Consider the following 26,968-nt stretch of genomic DNA (forward strand, 5'->3'; position numbering starts at 1 on the left):
CATGGTTCCTTGGAACAGTGCTATGTCAACATGGTTTCTTGGAACAGTGCTATGTCAACATGGTTCCTTGGAACAGTGCTATGACAACAAGGTTTCTTGGAACAGTACTATGTCAACAAGGTTTCTTGGAGCAGTGCTATGTCAACATGGTTTCTTGGAACAGTACTATGTCAACATGGTTTCTTGGAACAGTGCTATGACAACAAGGTTTCTTGGAACAGTGCTATGTCAACATGGTTTCTTGGAACAGTGGCATGTCAACATGTTACCTTGGAACAGTGCTATGTCAACATGGTTCCCTGGGACAGTGTTATGTCAACATGGTTTCTTGGAACAGTGCTATGACAAAATGGTTTCTTGGAACAGTGCTATGTCAACATGGTGTCTTGGAACAGTGCTATGTCAACATGGTGTCTTGGAACAGTGTTATGTCAATATGGTTTCTTGGAACAGCACTATGTCAACATGGTTCCTTGGAAGAGTGCTATGTCAACATGGTTTCTTGGAACAGTGCTATTTCAACATGGTTTCTTGGAACAGTGCTATGTCAAATTGTTTTCTTGCAAAAGTACAATGTCAACATGGTTTCTTGGAACAGTGCTATGTCAACATGGTTTCTTGGAACAGTGCTATGTCAACATGGTTTCTTGGAACTGTGGTATGTCAAAATGGTTTCTTGGAACAATACTATGTCAACATGGTTTCTTGGAACAGTGCTATGTCAACATGGTTTCTTGCAAAAGTACTGTGTCAACATGGTTTCTTGGAACAGTGCTATGTCAACATGGTCCTTGGAACAGTGCTATGTGTACATGGTGTCTTGGAACAGTGTTATGTCAATATGGTTTCTTGGAACAGCACTATGTCAACATGGTTCCTTGGAAGAGTGCTATGTCAACATGGTTTCTTGGAACAGTGCTATTTCAACATGGTTCCTTTGGAACAGTGCTATGTCAACATGGTTCCTTGGAACAGTGCTATGTCAACATGGATTCTTGGAACAGTGCTATGTCAACATGGTTTCTTGATACAGTGCTATGTCAACATGGTTTCTTGGAACAGTGCTATGTCAACATGGTGCCTTGGAACAGTGCTATGTCAACATGGTTCCTTGGAACAGTGGTATGTCAACATGGTTTCTTGCAAAAGTACTGTGTCAACATGGTTTCTTGGAACAGTGCTATGTCAACATGGTCCTTGGAACAGTGCTATGTCAACATGGTGTCTTGGAACAGTGCTATGTCAACATGGTGTCTTGGAACAGTGCTATGTCAACATGGTTTCCTGGAACAGTACTATGTCAATATGGTTTCTTGGAACAGTACTATGTCAACATGGTTTCCTGGAACAGTACGATGTCAATATGGTTTCTTGGAACAGTGCTATGTCAACATGGTTTCTTGGAACAGCACTATGTCAACATTTTATCCTTGGAACAGTGCTATGTGTACATGGTGTCTTGGAACAGTGTTATGTCAATATGGTTTCTTGGAACAGCACTATGTCAACATGGTTCCTTGGAAGAGTGCTATGTCAACATGGTTTCTTGGAACAGTGCTATTTCAACATGGTTCCTTTGGAACAGTGCTATGTCAACATGGTTCCTTGGAACAGTGCTATGTCAACATGGATTCTTGGAACAGTGCTATGTCAACATGGTTTCTTGATACAGTGCTATGTCAACATGGTTTCTTGGAACAGTGCTATGTCAACATGGTGCCTTGGAACAGTGCTATGTCAACATGGTTCCTTGGAACAGTGGTATGTCAACATGGTTTCTTGCAAAAGTACTGTGTCAACATGGTTTCTTGGAACAGTGCTATGTCAACATGGTCCTTGGAACAGTGCTATGTCAACATGGTTTCTTGGAACAGTGCTATTTCAACATGGTTCCTTTGGAACAGTGCTATGTCAACATGGTTCCTTGGAACAGTGCTATGTCAACATGGATTCTTGGAACAGTGCTATGTCAACATGGTTTCTTGATACAGTGCTATGTCAACATGGTTTCTTGGAACAGTGCTATGTCAACATGGTGCCTTGGAACAGTGCTATGTCAACATGGTTCCTTGGAACAGTGGTATGTCAACATGGTTTCTTGCAAAAGTACTGTGTCAACATGGTTTCTTGGAACAGTGCTATGTCAACATGGTCCTTGGAACAGTGCTATGTCAACATGGTTTCTTGGAACAGTGCTATGTCAACATGGTTCCTTGGAACAGTGCTATGTCAACATGGTTTCTTGGAACAGTGCTATGTCAACATGGTTCCTTGGAACAGTGCTATGACAACAAGGTTTCTTGGAACAGTACTATGTCAACAAGGTTTCTTGGAGCAGTGCTATGTCAACATGGTTTCTTGGAACAGTACTATGTCAACATGGTTTCTTGGAACAGTGCTATGACAACAAGGTTTCTTGGAACAGTGCTATGTCAACATGGTTTCTTGGAACAGTGGCATGTCAACATGTTACCTTGGAACAGTGCTATGTCAACATGGTTCCCTGGGACAGTGTTATGTCAACATGGTTTCTTGGAACAGTGCTATGACAAAATGGTTTCTTGGAACAGTGCTATGTCAACATGGTGTCTTGGAACAGTGCTATGTCAACATGGTGTCTTGGAACAGTGTTATGTCAATATGGTTTCTTGGAACAGCACTATGTCAACATGGTTCCTTGGAAGAGTGCTATGTCAACATGGTTTCTTGGAACAGTGCTATTTCAACATGGTTTCTTGGAACAGTGCTATGTCAAATTGTTTTCTTGCAAAAGTACAATGTCAACATGGTTTCTTGGAACAGTGCTATGTCAACATGGTTTCTTGGAACAGTGCTATGTCAACATGGTTTCTTGGAACTGTGGTATGTCAAAATGGTTTCTTGGAACAATACTATGTCAACATGGTTTCTTGGAACAGTGCTATGTCAACATGGTTTCTTGCAAAAGTACTGTGTCAACATGGTTTCTTGGAACAGTGCTATGTCAACATGGTCCTTGGAACAGTGCTATGTGTACATGGTGTCTTGGAACAGTGTTATGTCAATATGGTTTCTTGGAACAGCACTATGTCAACATGGTTCCTTGGAAGAGTGCTATGTCAACATGGTTTCTTGGAACAGTGCTATTTCAACATGGTTCCTTTGGAACAGTGCTATGTCAACATGGTTCCTTGGAACAGTGCTATGTCAACATGGATTCTTGGAACAGTGCTATGTCAACATGGTTTCTTGATACAGTGCTATGTCAACATGGTTTCTTGGAACAGTGCTATGTCAACATGGTGCCTTGGAACAGTGCTATGTCAACATGGTTCCTTGGAACAGTGGTATGTCAACATGGTTTCTTGCAAAAGTACTGTGTCAACATGGTTTCTTGGAACAGTGCTATGTCAACATGGTCCTTGGAACAGTGCTATGTCAACATGGTGTCTTGGAACAGTGCTATGTCAACATGGTGTCTTGGAACAGTGCTATGTCAACATGGTTTCCTGGAACAGTACTATGTCAATATGGTTTCTTGGAACAGTACTATGTCAACATGGTTTCCTGGAACAGTACGATGTCAATATGGTTTCTTGGAACAGTGCTATGTCAACATGGTTTCTTGGAACAGCACTATGTCAACATTTTATCCTTGGAACAGTGCTATGTGTACATGGTGTCTTGGAACAGTGTTATGTCAATATGGTTTCTTGGAACAGCACTATGTCAACATGGTTCCTTGGAAGAGTGCTATGTCAACATGGTTTCTTGGAACAGTGCTATTTCAACATGGTTCCTTTGGAACAGTGCTATGTCAACATGGTTCCTTGGAACAGTGCTATGTCAACATGGATTCTTGGAACAGTGCTATGTCAACATGGTTTCTTGATACAGTGCTATGTCAACATGGTTTCTTGGAACAGTGCTATGTCAACATGGTGCCTTGGAACAGTGCTATGTCAACATGGTTCCTTGGAACAGTGGTATGTCAACATGGTTTCTTGCAAAAGTACTGTGTCAACATGGTTTCTTGGAACAGTGCTATGTCAACATGGTCCTTGGAACAGTGCTATGTCAACATGGTTTCTTGGAACAGTGCTATGTCAACATGGTTCCTTGGAACAGTGCTATGTCAACATGGTTTCTTGGAACAGTGCTATGTCAACATGGTTCCTTGGAACAGTGCTATGACAACAAGGTTTCTTGGAACAGTACTATGTCAACAAGGTTTCTTGGAGCAGTGCTATGTCAACATGGTTTCTTGGAACAGTACTATGTCAACATGGTTTCTTGGAACAGTGCTATGACAACAAGGTTTCTTGGAACAGTGCTATGTCAACATGGTTTCTTGGAACAGTGGCATGTCAACATGTTACCTTGGAACAGTGCTATGTCAACATGGTTCCCTGGGACAGTGTTATGTCAACATGGTTTCTTGGAACAGTGCTATGACAAAATGGTTTCTTGGAACAGTGCTATGTCAACATGGTGTCTTGGAACAGTGCTATGTCAACATGGTGTCTTGGAACAGTGTTATGTCAATATGGTTTCTTGGAACAGCACTATGTCAACATGGTTCCTTGGAAGAGTGCTATGTCAACATGGTTTCTTGGAACAGTGCTATTTCAACATGGTTTCTTGGAACAGTGCTATGTCAAATTGTTTTCTTGCAAAAGTACAATGTCAACATGGTTTCTTGGAACAGTGCTATGTCAACATGGTTTCTTGGAACAGTGCTATGTCAACATGGTTTCTTGGAACTGTGGTATGTCAAAATGGTTTCTTGGAACAATACTATGTCAACATGGTTTCTTGGAACAGTGCTATGTCAACATGTTACCTTGGAACAGTGCTATGTCAACATGGTGCCTTGGAACAGTGCTATGTCAACATGGTTTCTTGGAACAGTGCTATGTCAACATGGTTTCTTGGAACAGTGCTATGTCAACATGGTGCCTTGGAACAGTGGTATGTCAACATGGTTCTTGGAACAGCACTATGTCAACATGATTCCTTGGAACAGTGCTATGTGTACATGGTGTCTTGGAACAGTACTATGTCAATATGGTTTCTTGGAACAGTGCTATGTCAACATGGTTTCTTGGAACAGTGCTATGTCAACATGGTTCCTTGGAACAGTGCTATGTCTACATGGAATCTTGGAACAGTGCAATGTCAACATGGTTTCTTGGAACAGTGCTATGTCAACATGGTTCCTTGGAACAGTGCTATGTCAACATGGTTCCTTGGAGCATTCCTATGTCAACATGGTTTCTTGGAACAGTGCTTTGTCAAAATAGTTCCTTGGAATAGTGTTATGTCAACATGGTGTCCTGGAACAGTACTATGTCAACATTGTGCCTTGGAACAGTGTTTTGACAACATGGTTTCTTGGAACAGTGCTATGTCAACATGGTTCCTTGCAAAAGTACTATGTCAACATGGTTTCTTGGAACAGTACTATGTCAACTATGTTCCTTGGAACAGTGCTATGTCAACATGGTTCCTTGCAAAAGTACTATGACAACAAGGTTTCTTGGAACAGTACTATGTCAACAAGGTTTCTTGGAGCAGTGCTATGTCAACATGGTTTCTTGGAACAGTACTATGTCAACATGGTTTCTTGGAACAGTGCTATGACAACAAGGTTTCTTGGAACAGTGCTATGTCAACATGGTTTCTTGGAACAGTGGTATGTCAACATGTTACCTTGGAACAGTGCTATGTCAACATGGTTCCCTGGGACAGTGTTATGTCAACATGGTTTCTTGGAACAGTGCTATGACAAAATGGTTTCTTGGAACAGTGCTATGTCAACATGGTGTCTTGGAACAGTGCTATGTCAACATGGTTCCTTGGAACAGTGCTATGTCAAAATAGTTCCTTCGAATAGTGTTATGTCAAAATGGTTTCCTGGTACAGTTCTATGTCAACATTGTTCCTTGGAACAGTGCTATGTCAAAATTGTGCCTTGGAACAGTGTTATGACAACAAGGTTTCTTGCAACAGTGCTATGTCAACAAGGTTTCTTGGAACAGTGCTATGTCAACATGGTTTCTTGCAAAAGTACTATGTCAACATCGTTTCATGGAACAGTACTATGTCAACATGGTTTCTTGGAACAGTGCTATGTCAACATGGTTTCTTGGAACAGTGCTATGTCAACATGGTTTCTTGGAACTGTGGTATGTCAAAATGGTTTCTTGGAACAGTACTATGTCGACATGGTTTCTTGGAACAGTACTATGTCAACATGGTTCCTTGGAACAGTGGTATGTCAACATGTTACCTTGGAACAGTGCTATGTCAACATAGTTCCTTGGAACAGTGTTATGTCAACATGGTTCCTTGGGACAGTGTTATGTCAACATGGTTTCGTGGGACAGTGTTATGTCAACATGGTTCCTTGGAACAGTGTTATGTCAATATGGTTTCTTGGAACAGCACTATGTCAACATGGTTCCTTGGAAGAGTGCTATGTCAACATGGTTTCTTGGAACAGTGCTATTTCAACATGGTTCCTTTGGAACAGTGCTATGTCAACATGGTTCCTTGGAACAGTGCTATGTCAACATGGATTCTTGGAACAGTGCTATGTCAACATGGTTTCTTGATACAGTGCTATGTCAACATGGTTTCTTGGAACAGTGCTATGTCAACATGGTGCCTTGGAACAGTGCTATGTCAACATGGTTCCTTGGAACAGTGGTATGTCAACATGGTTTCTTGCAAAAGTACTGTGTCAACATGGTTTCTTGGAACAGTGCTATGTCAACATGGTCCTTGGAACAGTGCTATGTCAACATGGTTTCTTGGAACAGTGCTATGTCAACATGGTTCCTTGGAAGAGTGCTATGTCAACATGGTTTCTTGGAACAGTGCTATTTCAACATGGTTCCTTTGGAACAGTGCTATGTCAACATGGTTCCTTGGAACAGTGCTATGTCAACATGGATTCTTGGAACAGTGCTATGTCAACATGGTTTCTTGATACAGTGCTTTGTCAACATGGTTTCTTGGAAAAGTGCTATGTCAACATGGTGCCTTGGAACAGTGCTATGTCAACATGGTTCCTTGGAACAGTGGTATGTCAACATGGTTTCTTGCAAAAGTACTGTGTCAACATGGTTTCTTGGAACAGTGGTATGTCAACATGTTACCTTGGAACAGTGCTATGTCAACATAGTTCCTTGGAACATTGTTATGTCAACATGGTTCCCTGGGACAGTGTTATGTCAACATGGTTTCTTGGAACAGTGCTATGTCAACATGATTTCTTGGAACAGTGCTATGTCAACATGGGTCCTTGGAAAAATTCCTAGGACAAAATGGTTTCTTGTAACAGTGCTATGTCACCATGGTGTCTTGGAACAGTGCTATGTCAACATGGTGTCTTGGAACAGTGCTATGTCAACATGGTTTCCTGGAACAGTACTATGTCAATATGGTTTCTTGGAACAGTACTATGTCAACATGGTTTCCTGGAACAGTACGATGTCAATATGGTTTCTTGGAACAGTGCTATGTCAACATGGTTTCTTGGAACAGCACTATGTCAACATTTTATCCTTGGAACAGTGCTATGTGTACATGGTGTCTTGGAACAGTGTTATGTCAATATGGTTTCTTGGAACAGCACTATGTCAACATGGTTCCTTGGAAGAGTGCTATGTCAACATGGTTTCTTGGAACAGTGCTATTTCAACATGGTTCCTTTGGAACAGTGCTATGTCAACATGGTTCCTTGGAACAGTGCTATGTCAACATGGATTCTTGGAACAGTGCTATGTCAACATGGTTTCTTGATACAGTGCTATGTCAACATGGTTTCTTGGAACAGTGCTATGTCAACATGGTGCCTTGGAACAGTGCTATGTCAACATGGTTCCTTGGAACAGTGGTATGTCAACATGGTTTCTTGCAAAAGTACTGTGTCAACATGGTTTCTTGGAACAGTGCTATGTCAACATGGTCCTTGGAACAGTGCTATGTCAACATGGTTTCTTGGAACAGTGCTATGTCAACATGGTTCCTTGGAACAGTGCTATGTCAACATGGTTTCTTGGAACAGTGCTATGTCAACATGGTTCCTTGGAACAGTGCTATGACAACAAGGTTTCTTGGAACAGTACTATGTCAACAAGGTTTCTTGGAGCAGTGCTATGTCAACATGGTTTCTTGGAACAGTACTATGTCAACATGGTTTCTTGGAACAGTGCTATGACAACAAGGTTTCTTGGAACAGTGCTATGTCAACATGGTTTCTTGGAACAGTGGCATGTCAACATGTTACCTTGGAACAGTGCTATGTCAACATGGTTCCCTGGGACAGTGTTATGTCAACATGGTTTCTTGGAACAGTGCTATGACAAAATGGTTTCTTGGAACAGTGCTATGTCAACATGGTGTCTTGGAACAGTGCTATGTCAACATGGTGTCTTGGAACAGTGTTATGTCAATATGGTTTCTTGGAAGAGCACTATGTCAACATGGTTCCTTGGAAGAGTGCTATGTCAACATGGTTTCTTGGAACAGTGCTATTTCAACATGGTTTCTTGGAACAGTGCTATGTCAAAATGTTTTCTTGCAAAAGTACAATGTCAACATGGTTTCTTGGAACAGTGCTATGTCAACATGGTTTCTTGGAACAGTGCTATGTCAACATGGTTTCTTGGAACTGTGGTATGTCAAAATGGTTTCTTGGAACAATACTATGTCAACATGGTTTCTTGGAACTTTGCTATGTCAACATGTTACCTTGGAACAGTGCTATGTCAACATGGTGCCTTGGAACAGTGCTATGTCAACATGGTTTCTTGGAACAGTGCTATGTCAACATGGTTTCTTGGAACAGTGCTATGTCAACATGGTGCCTTGGAACAGTGGTATGTCAACATGGTTCTTGGAACAGCACTATGTCAACATGATTCCTTGGAACAGTGCTATGTGTACATGGTGTCTTGGAACAGTACTATGTCAATATGGTTTCTTGGAACAGTGCTATGTCAACATGGTTCCTTGGAACAGTGCTATGTCTACATGGAATCTTGGAACAGTGCAATGTCAACATGGTTTCTTGGAACAGTGCTATGTCAACATGGTTCCTTGGAACAGTGCTATGTCAACATGGTTCCTTGGAGCATTCCTATGTCAACATGGTTTCTTGGAACAGTGCTTTGTCAAAATAGTTCCTTGGAATAGTGTTATGTCAACATGGTGTCCTGGAACAGTACTATGTCAACATTGTGCCTTGGAACAGTGTTTTGACAACATGGTTTCTTGGAACAGTGCTATGTCAACATGGTTCCTTGCAAAAGTACTATGTCAACATGGTTTCTTGGAACAGTACTATGTCAACTATGTTCCTTGGAACAGTGCTATGTCAACATGGTTCCTTGCAAAAGTACTATGACAACAAGGTTTCTTGGAACAGTACTATGTCAACAAGGTTTCTTGGAGCAGTGCTATGTCAACATGGTTTCTTGGAACAGTACTATGTCAACATGGTTTCTTGGAACAGTGCTATGACAACAAGGTTTCTTGGAACAGTGCTATGTCAACATGGTTTCTTGGAACAGTGGTATGTCAACATGTTACCTTGGAACAGTGCTATGTCAACATGGTTCCCTGGGACAGTGTTATGTCAACATGGTTTCTTGGAACAGTGCTATGACAAAATGGTTTCTTGGAACAGTGCTATGTCAACATGGTGTCTTGGAACAGTGCTATGTCAACATGGTGTCTTGGAACATTGTTATGTCAATATGGTTTCTTGGAACAGCACTATGTCAACATGGTTCCTTGGAAGAGTGCTATGTCAACATGGTTTCTTGGAACAGTGCTATGTCAACATGGTTTCTTGGAACAGTGCTATGATAACATTGTTCCTTGGAACAGTGCTATGTCAACATGGTTCCTTGGAACAGTGCTATGTCAACATGGTGCCTTGGAACAGTGCTATGACAACATGGTTCCTTGGAACAGTGCTATGTCAACATGGTTCCTTGGAATAGTGTTATGTCAACATGGTTTCCTGGAACAGTGCTATGTCAACAAGGTTTCTTGGAACAGTGCTATGTGAAAATAGTTCCTTGGAATAGTGTTATGTCAACAAGGTTTCCTGGAACAGTGGTATGTCAACAAGGTTTCTTGGAACAGTGTTATGTCAAAATTGTGCCTTGGAACAGTGCTATGTCAACATGGGTTCTTGGAACAGTGCTATGTCAACATGGTGCCTTGGAACAGTGCTATGTCAACATGGTTCCTTGGAACAGTGCTATGTCAACATGGTTCCTTGCAAAAGTACTATGTCAACATGGTTTCTTGGAACAGTGCTATGTCAACATGGTTTCTTGGAACAGTGCTATGTCAACATGGTGCCTTGGAACAGTGCTATGTCAACAAGGTTTCTTGGAACAGTGCTATGTCAACAAGGTTTCTTGGAACAGTGATATGTCAACATGGTTTCTTGGAACAGTGCAATGTCAACATGGTTTCTTGGAACAGTGCTATGTCAACATGGTTTCTTGGAACAGTGGTATGTCAACATGTTACCTTGGAACAGTGCTATGTCAACATAGTTCCTTGGAACAGTGTTATGTCAACATGGTTCCCTGGGACAGTGTTATGTCAACATGGGTCCTTGGAAAAATTCCTAGGACAAAATGGTTTCTTGGAACAGTGCTATGTCAACATGGTGTCTTGGAACAGTGCTATGTCAACAAGGTGTCTTGGAACAGTGCTATGTCAACATGGTTTCCTGGAAAAGTACTATGTCAATATGGTTTCTTGGAACAGTACTATGTCAACATGGTTTCCTGGAACAGTACTATGTCAATATTGTTTCTTGGAACAGTGCTATGTCAACATGGTTTCTTGGAACAGCACTATGTCAACATTTTTCCTTGGAACAGTGCTATGTGTACATGGTGTCTTGGAACAGTGTTATGTCAATATGGTTTCTTGGAACAGCACTATGTCAACATGGTTCCTTGGAAGAGTGCTATGTCAACATGGTTTCTTGGAACAGTGCTATTTCAACATGGTTCCTTTGGAACAGTGCTATGTCAACATGGTTCCTTGGAACAGTGCTATGTCAACATGGATTCTTGGAACAGTGCTATGTCAACATGGTTTCTTGGAACAGTGCTATGTCAACATGGTTTCTTGGAACAGTGCTATGTCAACATGGTGCCTTGGAACAGTGCTATGTCAACATGGTTTCTTGCAAAAGTACTATGTCAACATGGTTTCCTGGAACAGTGCTATGTCAACATGGTTTCCTGGAACAGTGCTATGTCAACATGGTTTCTTGGAACAGTGCTATGTCAACATGGTCCTTGGAACAGTGCTATGTCAACATGGTTTCTTGGAACAGTGCTATGTCAACATGGTTCCTTGGAACAGTGCTATGTCAACATGGTTTCTTGGAACAGTGCTATGTCAACATGGTTCCTTGGAACAGTGCTATGACAACAAGGTTTCTTGGAACAGTACTATGTCAACAAGGTTTCTTGGAGCAGTGCTATGTCAACATGGTTTCTTGGAACAGTGCTATGACAACAAGGTTTATTGGAACAGTGCTATGTCAACATGGTTTCTTGGAACAGTTCTATGTCAACAAGGTTTCTTGGAACAGTGCTATGTCAACATGGTTCCTTGGAACAGTGCTATGTCAACATGGTTCCTTGCAAAAGTACTATGTCAACATGGTTTCTTGGAACAGTTCAATTTCTACATGGTTTCTTGGAACAGTGCTATGTCAACATGGTGCCTTGGAACAGTGGTATGTCAACATGGTTTCTTGCAAAAGTACTATGTCAACATGGTTTCCTGGAACAGTGCTATGTCAACATGGTTTCCTGGAACAGTGCTATGTCAACATGGTTTCTTGGAACAGTGCTATGTCAACATGGTCCTTGGAACAGTGCTATGTCAACATGGTTTCTTGGAACAGTGCTATGTCAACATGGTTCCTTGGAACAGTGCTATGTCAACATGGTTTCTTGGAACAGTGCTATGTCAACATGGTTCCTTGGAACAGTGCTATGACAACAAGGTTTCTTGGAACAGTACTGTGTCAACAAGGTTTCTTGGAGCAGTGCTATGTCAACATGGTTTCTTGGAACAGTGCTATGACAACAAGGTTTATTGGAACAGTGCTATGTCAACATGGTTTCTTGGAACAGTTCTATGTCAACAAGGTTTCTTGGAACAGTGCTATGTCAACATGGTTCCTTGGAACAGTGCTATGTCAACATGGTTCCTTGCAAAAGTACTATGTCAACATGGTTTCTTGGAACAGTTCAATTTCTACATGGTTTCTTGGAACAGTGCTATGTCAACATGGTTCCTTGGAACAGTGCTATGTCAAAATAGTTCCTTGGAATAGTGTTATGTCAACATGGTTTCCTGGAACAGTTCTATGTCAACATTGTTCCTTGGAACAGTGCTATGTCAAAATTGTCCCTTGGAACAGTGTTATGACAACAAGGTTTCTTGGAACAGTGCTATGTCAACAAGGTTTCTTGGAACAGTGCTATGTCAACATGGTTCCTTGCAAAAGTACTATGTCAACATGGTTTCATGGAACAGTACTATGTCAACATGGTTTCTTGGAACAGTACTATGTCAACATGGTTCCTTGGAACAGTGGTATGTCAACATGTTACCTTGGAACTGTGCTATGTCAACATAGTTCCTTGGAACAGTGTTATGTCAATATGGTTCCTTGGGACAGTGTTATGTCAACATGGTTTCTTGGAACAGTGCTATGTCAACATGGTTTCTTGGAACAGTGCTATGTCAACATGATTTCTTGGAACAGTGCTATGTCAACATGGGTCCTTGGAAAAATTCCTATGACAAAATGGTTTCTTGGAACAGTGCTATGTCAATATGGTTTCTTGGAACAGTGCTATGTCAACATTGTTTCTTGGAACAGCACTATGTCAACATGATTCCTTGGAACAGTGCTATGTCTACATGGTGTCTTGGAACAGTGCTATGTCAATATGGTTTCTTGGAACAGTGCTATGTCAACATGGTTTCTTGGAACAGTGCTATGTCAACATGGTTCCTTGGAACAGTGCAATGTCTACATGGAATCTTGGAACAGTGCAATGTCAACATGGTTTCTTGGAACAGTGCTATGTCAACATGGGTCCTTGGAACAGTGCTATGTCAACATGGTTCCTTGGAACATTCCTATGTCAACATGGTTTCTTGGAACAGTGCTATGTCAACATGGTTTCTTGGAACAGTGCTATGTCAACATGTTACCTTGGAACAGTGCTATGTCAACATGGATTCTTGGAACAGTGCTATGTCAACATGGTTTCTTGGAACAGTGCTATGTCAACATGGTTCCTTGGAACAGTACTATGTCAACATGGGTCTTTGGAACAGTGTTATGTCAACATGGTTTCTTGGAATAGTGCTATGTCAACATGGTTCCTTGGAACAGTGCTATGTCAATATGGTTTCTTGGAACATTCCTGTAAAATAAAAAGCAGGACCCACAGATAAACCCACCAATTGGTCGCTGCCAACACAGACCCCCTTCCAGTTTACCCAATCAATCATCCAAAATATTATGAACTACCATCAGTGATTCCCATGTCCACAGAGCTGCTCTGGTGTTGTCTGGGCCGTCCCAGGGCAGGCTGGCCTGTGTTCTGGAAGTAGGCATCCTGGGTAGACTCTGTACTGCTCTGAGCCCTCACAGAGATCGTTGGCTTGGACATACGGGGAGGGAGAGGGGGAGGGCCAGCCTTACGGTATGGGATGACTGGGGAGAGAGAGAGAGAGAGAGAGAGAGAGAGAGAGAGAGAGAGAGAGAGAGAGAGAGGAATGGAGCAAGAACCGGATAAATAGTTAATTTATGAATTTAAACAAGCCTTTATTGTGCACAGACAGACAGACAGACAGACAGAGCTATCTTTTCTCTTGCTCTGAGCTAACTCAAAGCCATTTCCTGTGAGGTACTATGAGCACACGCAGTCCTCCGCTGTGGAAACACAGACAGTCCTCCGCTGTGGAAACACACGCTGTCCTCCGCTGTGGAAACACACGCGGTCCTCCGCTGTGGAAACACACGCTGTCCTCCGCTGTGGAAACACACGCTGTCCTCCGCTGTGGAAACACACGCGGTCCTCCGCTGTGGAAACACACGCAGCCCTCTGTCTGTCTGTTTGTGGCTGTGTTTTGTATATGACACTTCAGAGCAGCTTTGATAAATCTCTGGAGGATTTGCAGGTCTAAGCCAGGAAATAAGAGCTCTGTAAAGTACTGATGATAGCACACTGAAGACACACACACACACGCCAGCGCAAGCATACAGTGTACTTTAGACGACAGTAAAAAAGAAGGATGAATGACAGAGAAGGAAAACGAGAGGAAAAAGGATAAGAACAGAGAGAGAGAGAGAGAGGAAGAGAGAACTCCAAGGAGGGTTAAAGAGAATTAAATTGAGTCGGAAGAACATAGGAGAAGAACAGAGAGAGAAAGGAAAAGAGGAAGAGAGAACTCTAAGGAGTGTTAAAGAGAATTAAATAGAGAGTAGGAAGAACATAGAAGAAGAACAGAGAGATGAAGAGCAGCTGGAGTCAGTGAGTTATGAGGTAATAAAAAACATTCCAGTCATTGTTATGGAGACAGAGAGAGAGATTCCACCGGGGAGGGAGATGGAGGGAGGGAGAGAGGGAGATAGAAAGGAAGAGAGGGAGAGAGGGAGAAAGAGAGAGAGGGAGAGAAGGAGAGGGAGAGAAGGAGAGGGGGATACAGAGAGGAAGATGGAGAGAGAGAGCATGAGAGAGAGAGATAGAGATAGTGGATACAGAGAGGAATGCTTAGAGACAACCAGTGTGTGTGTGTGTGTGTGTGTGTGTGTGTGTGTGTGTGTGTGTGTGTGTGTGTGTGTGTGTGTGTGTGTGTGTGTGTGTGTGTGTGTGTGTGTGTGTGTGTGTGTGTGTGTGTGTGTGTGTGTGAAAACATTATGATGAGTTATTATGATGAGGTATTATGATGAGGTATTGTGATTGTGGTATTTCTCCCCTCTCTCTCCAGATGAAATCTCGCGTCTTGTGATGGCCGGCCGCCCAACAACCTGCCCGCTTGACCCTATCCCCTCCTCTCTTCTCCAGACCATTTCCGGAGACCTTCTCCCTTACCTCACCTCGCTCATCAACTCATCCTTGACCGCTGGCTACGTCCCTTCCGTCTTCAAGAGAGCGAGAGTTGCACCCCTTCTGAAAAAACCTACACTCGATCCCTCCGAAGTCAACAACTACAGACCAGTATCCCTTCTTTCTTTTCTCTCCAAAACTCTTGAACGTGCCGTCCTTGGCCAGCTCTCCTGCTATCTCTCTCAGAATGACCTTCTTGATCCAAATCAGTCAGGTTTCAACACTGGTCATTCAACTGAGACTGCTCTTCTCTGTGTCACGGAGGCTCTCCGCACTGCTAAAGCTAACTCTCTCTCCTCTGCTCTCATCCTCCTAGACCTATCTGCTGCCTTTGATACGGTGAACCATCAGATCCTCCTCTCCACCCTCTCCGAGTTGGGCATCTCCGGCGCGGCCCACGCTTGGATTGCGTCCTACCTGACAGGTCGCTCCTACCAGGTGGCGTGGCGAGAATCTGTCTCCACACCACGTGCTCTCACCACTGGTGTCCCCCAGGGCTCTGTTCTAGGCCCTCTCCTATTCTCGCTATACACCAAGTCACTTGGCTCTGTCATATCCTCACATGGTCTCTCCTATCATTGCTATGCAGACGACACACAATTAATCTTCTCCTTTCCCCCTTCTGATAACCAGGTGGTGAATCGCATCTCTGCATGTCTGGCAGACATATCAGTGTGGATGACGGATCACCACCTCAAGCTGAACCTCGGCAAGACGGAGCTGCTCTTCCTCCCGGGGAAGGACTGCCCGTTCCATGATCTCGCCATCACGGTTGACAACTCCATTGTGTCCTCCTCCCAGAGTGCTAAGAACCTTGGCGTGACCCTGGACAACACCCTGTCGTTCTCCACTAACATCAAGGCGGTGACCCGATCCTGTAGGTTCATGCTCTACAACATTCGCAGAGTACGACCCTGCCTCACACAGGAACCGGCGCAGGTCGTAATCCAGGCACTTGTCATCTCCCGTCTGGATTACTGCAACTCGCTGTTGGCTGGGCTCCCTGCCTGTGCCATTAAACCCCTACAACTCATCCAGAACGCTGCAGCCCGTCTGGTGTTCAACCTTCCCAAGTTCTCTCACGTCACCCCGCTCCTCCGCTCTCTCCACTGGCTTCCTGTTGAAGCTCGCATCCGCTACAAGACCATGGTGCTTGCCTACGGAGCTGTGAGGGGAACGGCACCTCAGTACCTTTAGGCTCTGATCAGGCCCTACACCCAAACAAGGGCACTGCGTTCATCCACCTCTGGCCTGCTCGCCTCCCTACCTCTGAGGAAGCACAGTTCCCGCTCAGCCCAGTCAAAACTGTTCGCTGCTCTAGCACCCCAATGGTGGAACAAGCTCCCTCACGACGCCAGGACAGCGGAGTCAATCACCACCTTCCGGAGACACCTGAAACCCCACCTCTTTAAGGAATACCTAGGATAGGATAAAGTAATCCTTCTAACCCCCCCCCCCCCTTAAAAGATTTAGATGCACTATTGTAAAGTGGTTGTTCCACTGGATATCATAAGGTGAATCCACCAATTTGTAAGTCGCTCTGGATAAGAGCGTCTGCTAAATGACTTAAATGTAAAATGTAAATGTGTTATGATGAGTTATCTTTTCTGACACATGAAGACTTGTGTTTGCTCCCTGAGCTAATGTCAAGGCTTTGGCTCAAAGGGCTAACACAGTCTTGAGTCATACAGATAACAGATGGGTTTGATACCAGGTATATACCCAGTACCCCCCCCCACACACACACACACACACACACACACACACACACACACTCACCGGCCCCTCCCTTGATGCTGGGTCCTGACATGGAGATGACGGACAGGCAGTCGTCGTCTTGGGAACAGCCGGCCTGGATGGCGCGGACGTAACTATGGGAACGGGTCCGGAAGCAGCCAGGCAGATCCAAGGCTTCCACCGCCTGACTCTCTATCTCTCCAAACATGGTCTCACACACCGCCTCAAACTGACGATTCAGAGAGTCACCCAGCTACAGGAGAGAGAGTGAGAGAAATATCCACACCCACATGCATGTCAGTGGAGGCTCCTTTCATAACAAATAGCACCCTCTAGGGTAGCACCTAGTTAGACAGCTAATTTCCTTCCTCCTCTGGGTACATTGACTTCAATACAAAACTTAGAAGGCTCATGGTTCTCACCCCCTTCCATAAGACTTACACAGTAATTATGACAACTTCCGGAGGACGTCCTCCTGTCACGTCCTGACCAGTAGAGGGTGTAGTTGGGTCAGGACGTGGCAGAAGGGAGTGTGTGTTTTATTGTTTCATTGATTTTGGCCGTGTGACTTCCAATCAGGCACAGCTGTAGAGGGTTGTGGTTGATTGGGAGTCACACATAAGTTGCCTATGTTTCCTTTGTGTTTCGTGGGTAATTGTTCTTGTCACTGTGGTTGCACCTGACAGGACTGTGTTGGCTGTCAGTTTTGTTGTTTTGTGAAATGCATAGTGTTCGTTTAATTAAACATGACGAACCCTAACTCCGCCGCATTTTGGTCCACTTCTTCCATAGACAGCCGTTACAGAATTACCCACCAAACCAGGACCAAGCGGCGGAAGAGGAAGGAGCAGCAGGACTACAGCGTGATGGACCAATGGACTTGGGAACAAATCCTGGACGGAGAGGGACCATGGACTCAGGCTGGGGATTATCGCCTCCCGCAGTGGGAGATTGAAGCGGCGAGAGCGGACAGGCGCTATTACGAGGAGAGAGAGCGCAACGAGCGCGAGAGGCAGCCCCAAGAATTTTTTTGGGGGGGGCACACAGAACAGTCGGTGGAGCTGAGGTCGGAACCAGAGCCAGTCGGGATGACATTGGAGGTGAGCGAGGGATATGAGACAGAGACTGTGACGGGGTTAATGGGGAAATTATGAGAGAGAGAGATGAGAGAGCTGCTAGTGTGGTGCATAAGCATCCAGCGGGTCTTCCCAGACTGGTGAGTCCAGGGCCTGCGCCCAGAGCCAGGTCTCCGTTAAGTCTCCCCAGCCTGGTGAATCCTGAGCCGGAACGGCCAGAGTGGCCAGACTGCCCCGAACTGCCGGAGCGGCCAGACTGCCCCGAGCTGCCGGAGCGGCCAGACTGCCCCGAGCTGCCGGAGCTGCCAGACTGTCCCGAGCTGCCGGAGCTGCCAGACTGCCCCGAGCTGCCGGAGCTGCCAGACTGCCCCGAGCTGCCGGAGCTGCCAGACTGCCCCGAGCTGCCGGAGGTGCCAGACTGCCCCGAGCTGCCCGAGCTGCCAGACTGCCCCGAGCTGCCAGACTGCCCCGAGCTGCCAGAGTGGCCCGACTGCCCCGAGCGGCCAGAGTGGCCCGACTGCCCCGAGCGGCCAGAGTGGCCCGACTGCCCGGAACGGCCTGCACCTGAGCCACCTCCAGGATAGGTGGGTTGGGGAGGGAGGGTGTAGCACAGTGCCGTTGGTGACGGCAGCCACCCTCCCTTCCCTCCCTTATTGTTTAGGTGTTCTTTTTTGTTGGGGATTTTCTTGTGTTTTCTTTTTTTAGGTGCATCCCGGGGTCTGCACCTTGAGGGGGGGGGTACTGTCACGTCCTGACCAGTAGAGGGTGTAGTTGGGTCAGGACGTGGCAGAAGGGAGTGTGTGTTTTATTGTTTCATTGATTTTGGCCGTGTGACTTCCAATCAGGCACAGCTGTAGAGGGTTGTGGTTGATTGGGAGTCACACATAAGTTGCCTACGTTTCCTTTGTGTTTCGTGGGTAATTGTGCTTGTCACTGTGGTTGCACCTGACAGGACTGTGTTGGCTGTCAGTTTTGTTATTTTTGTAAATTGCGTAGTGTTCGTTTAATTAAATATGACGAACCCTAACTCCGCCGCATTTTGGTCCACTTCTTCCATAGACAGCCGTTACACCTCCAACCTATCAGAGCTCTTGTAGCATGAACTGACATGTTGTCCACCCAATCATAAGCTACAGCTAGCTAGCACTGCACTGCATAAAATGTGGTGAGTAGTTGACTCAAAGAGAGAGAAAGACAATAGTTGAACATTTTTGAACAAATACATTTATTCAAAAAGGAAGGAGAAGCAGCAGAGAGAGAGAGCAAGCTAAATATATTTATATCTTTTCCTTGTAATATTTGTTCTTCTTCTTAGTTTATTTTTTCATGACTTAGCTAATTTTGCTAATTTAGCCTACTCAACAACTAGCTGACTAAACTCCGCTCCATGGTGAAAGATGTTTCTGGTGAACTCCAACGTCCTGGCGTGGAGTTTAGTTAGCTACACAACAGAGAGGAATGCTATGTATGCTAGCTAGCTGGCTAAGGCTATCCAACACTTTAGCTTTTCAAGGGAAGCTTTCAGGTTTTTATAAAGGGCCTGCCTGTGTAACTGCTAAACTGCTTGCTGTACACTGTACGGCATGATTGTACACATGGATTGGATTGTGGGTTTACTAAATAGTTAGTTGTAGTTTGTTGACTATAATGTTAATAGGGTGACAACGATGTAGGCTGTGTGTAGCAGTTAGCAGTTATGATATGAAGGTTTGGCTTGGAAAGGTTTTTATCGCCTGGTCACAGACAGCTGTTGTGTTGTACACTGAAGTCCACAAGCGAAGTGAAAAGAGCGTGTAGATGCGAGAAGTAATTATCCAACGAGCAAAAGTGATGATCCTCGACGTGGCTGCTATGAAAGTGAAGTGTGTGTGCAGGGTGACCAGGGGTGTATTCATTCCAACCCCGATTCCGTTGAAAAAAAACGTTTCACAGAAGCAAACGCGATGGGGAGTGTCCTAGCTGAATTTGTCCACGAGAAACTCTTGTTTTAGTTGTTTGGTCTAGTGATTACACCCTAGATCAGCTAGATGCAGGCAAGAGTGTGCAAGGTGGTGTTGAATGTGTCACTGTCTGTCACACTGATTACTCCAACGTGTCTCTCCACCTCTGTGCACCTACATTGTAAACTTTCATCATAGGTTAGGTTGTACCAACCTCATGATGGGTACAGGGAACATTAGAGTATCATGTAATAACCTAAACATATAGATGTTACATTGAACTGGGTGAATGGAATATGAATGACAGTCATCCAATATGCTGTAATAGAAATAAGGCCACTCTAATAAATACATAAATTGTCTTCCCTAATCTTAAATGCCACGGCTTTTGTGGAGCGACGGGTAACGATGCTTCGAGGGTGGCTGTTGTCAATGTGTGCAGAGGGTCCCTGGTTCGAGCCCAGGCAGGGGCGAGGAAAGGGACGGAACTATGAAGAGGTGAATAAACATACAGATATACAGTGTTCTGAAGGTGTGTGGTCTTACCTGTGAGCTGGTCAGAGACCGCGTGTAGCTCCGAGAGCGTGCGTGACTCTTCGGCGTGCTTGGGTTGTTAGCGTAGGGTAGCGTAGCATCTACACACTGCTTACACGAGTATCTACACACACACACACACACACACACACACACACACAGAGTAAAATGAGAACAACACTCATCCTCTTCCTCCTCCTCATCATCATCATCACCACCACCATCACCACCATCGTCATCATCACCAATGACTTAAGAAATTACAGAATGACTCCCCCCCCCCGTTACTTGGTGGCAGATGACCTGTGGTCCATGCTGACAGAACGTCTGAAGGCCTCTCTCTGGGCGATAATGGTGGTTTTAGGAGAGGATTTAGGACTGGCGTCAGAGTCCTGACTATCATCGTCTCCCATGGCCTTGACGTAGCTGCCGCTCCGCATGCGCCTGCAGGGGATCTCCCCTCCTCCGGCTGGGTAGCCCCCGAGCCCACCCCACTCCACCCCGTCTGATGGGACCTGGACACATACAGACAGATACAAATGTATGAACACACAAAAGTAGAATGACACACGCACACATACACACAAATGGTAAGCGTACACATGCGCAGACATATGAATGCACAAACAAACAAACACACACACTCACACACAAACGCACAAAACACACACATTTATAAACAGGGGGAAAGAGAGTGAAGATTATGGTTAGTGACAAATTCATCTCATGCACTTTGATTAAATAGCTTAAAAGTATTATTTTGTTTAAAGACATCAGATAATCATACTATTACTAGGTTTTTAGAAAACATTTAGGAGCTTTTCTAGAATTCTCTGTTTTTTCCAGAAAACCCAGTTGAAACATGTCCAGAATTAGGAGGGAATAAGGATTTCTGGAAAGAAAGAAAGAAAGAAAGAAAGAAAGAAAGAAAGAAAGAAAGAAAGAAAGAAAGAAAGAAAGAAAGAAAGAAAGAAAGAAAGAAAGAAAGAAAGGAATTTGAGGAAAGTTACCTGATACTTTTCTGCTGACATTTAGAGAGGGAAGAATATATGACTCATCACTTTTTATTGATTTAACATTTTATCTTAATCTATGCCAATAACACCAAGGGGGAATCAGCTACTAAACACTCAATGTTCATTTCTCTACTCAAACAGTCCCTGCTGATGAAAAACATTCCTACAGCATGATGCTGCCACCACCATGCTTTAATGTGGGGATGGTGTTCTCGGGGTGATGAAAGGTGTTGGGTTTGCGCCAGACATAGCGTTTTCCTTGATGGCCAAAAAGCTCAATTTTAGTCTCATCTGACCAGAGTACCTTCTTCCATATGTTTGGGGAGTCTCCCACATGCATTTTAGTGAACACCAAACATGTTTGCTTGTTTCTTTCTGGCCACTCTTCCGTAAAGCCCAGCTCTGTGGAGTGTACGGCTTAAAGTGGTCCTATGGACAGATACTCCAATCTCCGGCTTGGAGCTTTGCAGCTCCTTCAGGGTTATCTTTGGTCTCTTTGTTGCCTCTCTGATTAATGCCCTCTTTGCCTGGTCCGTGAGTTTTGGTGGGCAGCCCTCTCTTGGCAGGTTTGTTAAGTGCCATGTTCTTTCCATTTTTTAATAATGGATTTAATGGTTCACTGTGGGATGTTCAAAGTTTCTGATATTTTTTTTATAACCCAACTCATATCTGGACTTCTCTACAACTTTGTCCCTGACCTGTTTGGAGAGCTCCTTGGTGGTGCACCTTGCTTAGTGATGTTGCAGACTCTGAGACCTTTCAGAAGAGGTCTATATATACTGAGATCATGTGACAGATCATGTGACACTTAGATTGCACACAGGTGGACTTTATTTAACTAACTATGTGACTTCTGAAGGTAATTGGTTGCACCAGATCTTATTTAGGAGCTTCATAGCAAAGGGGATGAATACGTATGTATGCACCACTTTTCCGTTTAATTTTTAGTTGTGGAATTCTTTGAAACAGGTCATTTTTTTCATTTCACTTCACAAATTTGCACTATTTTGTGTATGTCCATTATATGAAATCCCCCCCAAAAAATCTATTTAAATTTGTGATGAATGAAACAAAATAGGAAAAACACCAAGGGGGATGAATACTTTGGCAAGGCAATGTAGTTCGTCAGTCTGGCTTGTGCAAATATGTGTACGCGCGCACGCACGCACGCACACACACTTACTCACTCACACAGGCATTTACACACAGACAGGTACAGGAAGATGGCGCACTGCACAGCACACACGTTATGATAATTGTGAGAAAAAAAGAAAGAATGAGAAATTGAGGCTTATAGAGAGAGAAACTTATAGAGAGAGAGAGACTTATACAGAGAGACACTTACAGAGAGAGACTTACAGAGAGATTGAGAGACTTACAGAGAGAGAGAGACTTACAGAGAGAGAGACTTACAGAGAGAGAGAGAGACTTACTTACAGAGAGAGAGAAACTTACAGAGAGAGAGACTTACAGAGAGAGACACTTACAGAGAGAGAGACTTACAGAGAGAGACACTTACAGAGAGAGAGACTTACAGAGAGAGAGACTTACAGAGAGAAACTTACAGAGAGAGAGACTTACAGAGAGAGACACTTACAGAGAGAGACACTTACAGAGAGAGACACTTACAGAGAGAAACTTACAGAGAGAGAGACTTACAGAGAGAGACACTTACAGAGAGAGACACTTACAGAGAGAGAAACTTACAGAGAGAGAGACTTACGGAGAGAGAGACTTACAGAGAGAGAGACTTACAGAGAGAGAGACTTACAGAGAGAGAGACTTACAGAGAGAAACTCAGTCTAATCTCTATCTCCCTTGGCCTCCCTCTCCCTCTCTCTTGGACACAGGGCTTATAGAGAGGTGGGCACAGGGATAAGGGTCATACGGGGTCATAAAAGCACCAATCTCTCATTTTTCTTCGTCTTTCTTCCATCCCTGACAGCACCATCAAAAATATTCACTTAATCTTTCTCTCACAATATTTACACTAAATACTCCCAATCCTTGGTTTGAACTCTCTACGAGTTCATTTCATAGACCCAGATGAACTGCAAGGTAGCAAAATTGGAGATTAATTTTAAAAAGTAATCTGTCACAGAGTTCTTGAGAAAGACAGACATGTGACCCCTAAAGGAAATGCCAGTCAGGGTTAGTTTTTGAAATGGCTTGGTAATAGCATGTACAGTGTGATATTATAAAGTGGGACTGAGGCGCAGAGGAGCTCTTTTATGGGGCTCCAGGGCCCTCCACTGCCCCTCAGCTCTGGAACCAACACTATGCTGACTACAGCACATCCCGGGCCCCAGTGTACAGTCAAAACGTCTCCCTTAGAAAATATGGTGCCACTAGGTACTGCAACTGATGATGTGAGGAGAGATAGGGAACTAAGGGGAGGGAGGAGAGAGAGGGAACTAATGGAGGGAGGGGAGAGAGGGAACTAAGGGAAGGGAATGGAGAGGGTGGGAACTAAGGGAGGGAGGAGAGAGAGGGAAGGAAGGGAGGGAGGAGAGAGAGGGAAGGAAGGGAGGGAGGAGAGAGAGGGAACTAAGGGAGGGAGGAGAGAGAGGGAACTAAGGGAGGGAGGGAGGAGAGAGAGGGAACTAAGGGAGGGAGGAGAGAGAGGGAACTAAGGGAAGGGAATGGAGAGAGAGGGAAGGAAGGGAGGGAGGAGAGAGAGGGAACTAAGGGAGGGAGGAGAGAGAGGGAACTAAGGGAGGGAGGAGAGAGAGGGAACTAAGGGAGGGAGGGAGGGAGGAGAGAGAGGGAACTAAGGGAGGGAGAAGAGAGAGGGAACTAATGGAGGGAGGAGAGAGAGGGAAGGAAGGGAGGGAGGAGAGAGAGGGAACTAAGGGAGGGAGGAGAGAGAGGGAACTAAGGGAGGGAGGGAGGGAGGAGAGAGAGGGAACTAAGGGAGGGCGGAGAGAGAGGGAACTAAGGGAGGAGAGAGAGGGAACTAAGGGAGGAGAGAGAGGGAACTAATGGAGGGAGGAGAGAGAGGGAACTAAGGGAGGGAGGAGAGAGAGGGAACTAATGGAGGGAGAAGAGAGAGGGAACTAAGGGAGGGAGGAGAGAGAGGGAACTAATGGAGGGAGGAGAGAGAGGGAAGGAAGGGAGGGAGGAGAGAGAGGGAACTAAGGGAGGAGAGAGAGGGAACTAAGGGAGGGCGGAGAGAGAGGGAAGGAAGGGAGGGAGGAGAGAGAGGGAACTAAGGGAGGGAGGAGAGAGAGGGAACTAATGGAGGGAGGAGAGAGAGGGAAGGAAGGGAGGGAGGAGAGAGAGGGAACTAATGGAGGGAGGAGAGAGAGGGAAGGAAGGGAGGGAGGAGAGAGAGGGAACTAAGGGAGGGAGGAGAGAGAGGGAACTAATGGAGGGAGGAGAGAGAGGGAAGGAAGGGAGGGAGGAGAGAGAGGGAACTAAGGGGAGGGAGGAGAGAGAGGGAACTAAGGGAGGGAGGGAGGAGAGAGAGGGAAGGAAGGGAGGGAGGTATTTTATTTCATTTCATTGACTTCATCACTACTTGTATTTATGAGAGGTATTGACATGTTGAATGCACCGAGCTGTCTGTTTAAACTACTGGCACACAGCTCAAACACCCATCCATACCCCACAAGACATGCCACCAGAGGTCTCTTCACAGTCCCCAAGTCCAGAACAGACTATGGGAGGTGCACAGTACTACATAGAGCCATGACTACATGGAACTCTATTCCACATCAGGTAACTGACTCAAGCAGTAAAATCAGATTTAAAAACAGATAAAAATACACCTTATGGAACAGCGGGGACTGTGAAGCAACACAAACATAGGCACAGAGACATGCATACACACATAACACACACACACACACATGATAACACACACACTATACACACACATGGATTGAGTTCTGTAGATATGTGGTAGTGGTGGAGTAGGGGCCTGAGGGCACACAGTGTGTTGTGAAATCTGTTGTGAATGTATTTTACTATTTAAAAATAAATCTATAACTGCCTTCATTTTGGATCCCAGCAACTAACGGGGACCCATAGTAAATACAAATAGAATTGATCATTTGAGACAGTGTCTATATTTCCCAGCCATTTGAGACAGTGTCTATATTTCCCAGCCATTTGAGACAGTGTCTATATTTCCCAGCCATTTGAGACAGTGTCTATATTTCCCAGCCATTTGAGACAGTCTCTATATTTCCCAGCCATTTGAGTCAGTGTCTATATTTCCCAGCCATTTGAGACAGTGTCTATATTTCCCAGCCATTTGAGACAGTCTCTATATTTCCCAGCCATTTGAGTCAGTGTCTATATTTCCCAGCCATTTGAGACAGTCTCTATATTTCCCAGCCATTTGAGACAGTCTCTATATTTCCCAGCCATTTGAGACAGTCTCTATATTTCCCAGCCATTTGAGACAGTGTCTATATTTCCCAGCCATTTGAGACAGTCTCTATATTTCCCAGCCATTTGAGTCAGTGTCTATATTTCCCAGCCATTTGAGACAGTGTCTATATTTCCCAGCCATTTGAGACAGTGTCTATATTTCCCAGCCATTTGAGACAGTCTCTATATTTCCCAGCCATTTGAGTCAGTGTCTATATTTCCCAGCCATTTGAGACAGTCTCTATATTTCCCAGCCATTTGAGACAGTGTCTATATTTCCCAGCCATTTGAGACAGTCTCTATATTTCCCAGCCATTTGAGACAGTCTCTATATTTCCCAGCCATTTGAGTCAGTGTCTATATTTCCCAGCCATTTGAGACAGTGTCTATATTTCCCAGCCATTTGAGACAGTGTCTATATTTCCCAGCCATTTGAGACAGTGTCTATATTTCCCAGCCATTTGAGACAGTGTCTATATTTCCCAGCCATTTGAGACAGTGTCTATATTTCCCAGCCATTTGAGACAGTGTCTATATTTCCCAGCCATTTGAGACCGTGTCTATATTTCCCAGCCATTCGAAATCGATGGAGGCAAAAAGCTGGATCTACACTACATATGACGTCGACTTAACACCACTTTTAACAAACTTTGATATTGGAGTAAACAGCCACTTTAAGGTTGATAATTCCCCTCATCTAAGTTCCTAATCTAACTTCCAGGCACGTATTGTACAAAGTAACCATAACATTTTTAATGGATGGGACACGGCAATTATTCTCAAATGAGTAAGAGGTCGGATCGCCTTGTCACGCTGTTAACTCAAAATCTGCACGAATGTAAACGCCTTCTCATGGACATTATTGAGGAGAGTGAGAGAGAGAGAGAGAGAGAGAGAGAGAGAGAGAGAGAGACAGAGAGAGAGAGAGAGAGAGAGAGAGAGAGATGCTGAATATAGCATAAGAAAGAGAAACAGAGAGATGGATGAGAGAAAAACAGAAGAGAAAAACAGAGAAACAGAGAGAAACAAGGTGACTGAAGGAGTGTGACAGTTAACCTGTGTGCCAGTCATCTGATGTAGTTCGTAACTCCAGTAATGAGGAAGCCTGTCAGTCCGTCTCT

At 44.5% G+C, this 26,968-nt stretch overlaps 1 protein-coding gene across 1 annotated transcript in view; it reads right to left on the reverse strand.

Annotated features, from left to right (window-relative positions):
* dlgap3 (discs, large (Drosophila) homolog-associated protein 3) overlaps window positions 1-26,968 on the reverse strand; it is a 399,103-nt gene that overhangs the window by 56,038 nt on the left and 316,097 nt on the right. The window contains exons 3-6 of the mRNA XM_045695075.1: window positions 20,758-20,969; window positions 20,467-20,578; window positions 16,947-17,157; window positions 13,586-13,771 (exon numbers count right to left, since the gene is read on the reverse strand). Of these exons, the coding sequence (XP_045551031.1) occupies window positions 13,586-13,771; window positions 16,947-17,157; window positions 20,467-20,578; window positions 20,758-20,969 (721 nt within the window). The remainder of the gene's footprint in view (window positions 1-13,585; window positions 13,772-16,946; window positions 17,158-20,466; window positions 20,579-20,757; window positions 20,970-26,968) is intronic.

This window comes from Salmo salar, chromosome ssa14 (genome assembly GCF_905237065.1).
Source record: "Salmo salar chromosome ssa14, Ssal_v3.1, whole genome shotgun sequence".
Classification (NCBI taxonomy): Eukaryota; Metazoa; Chordata; class Actinopteri; order Salmoniformes; family Salmonidae; genus Salmo; species Salmo salar.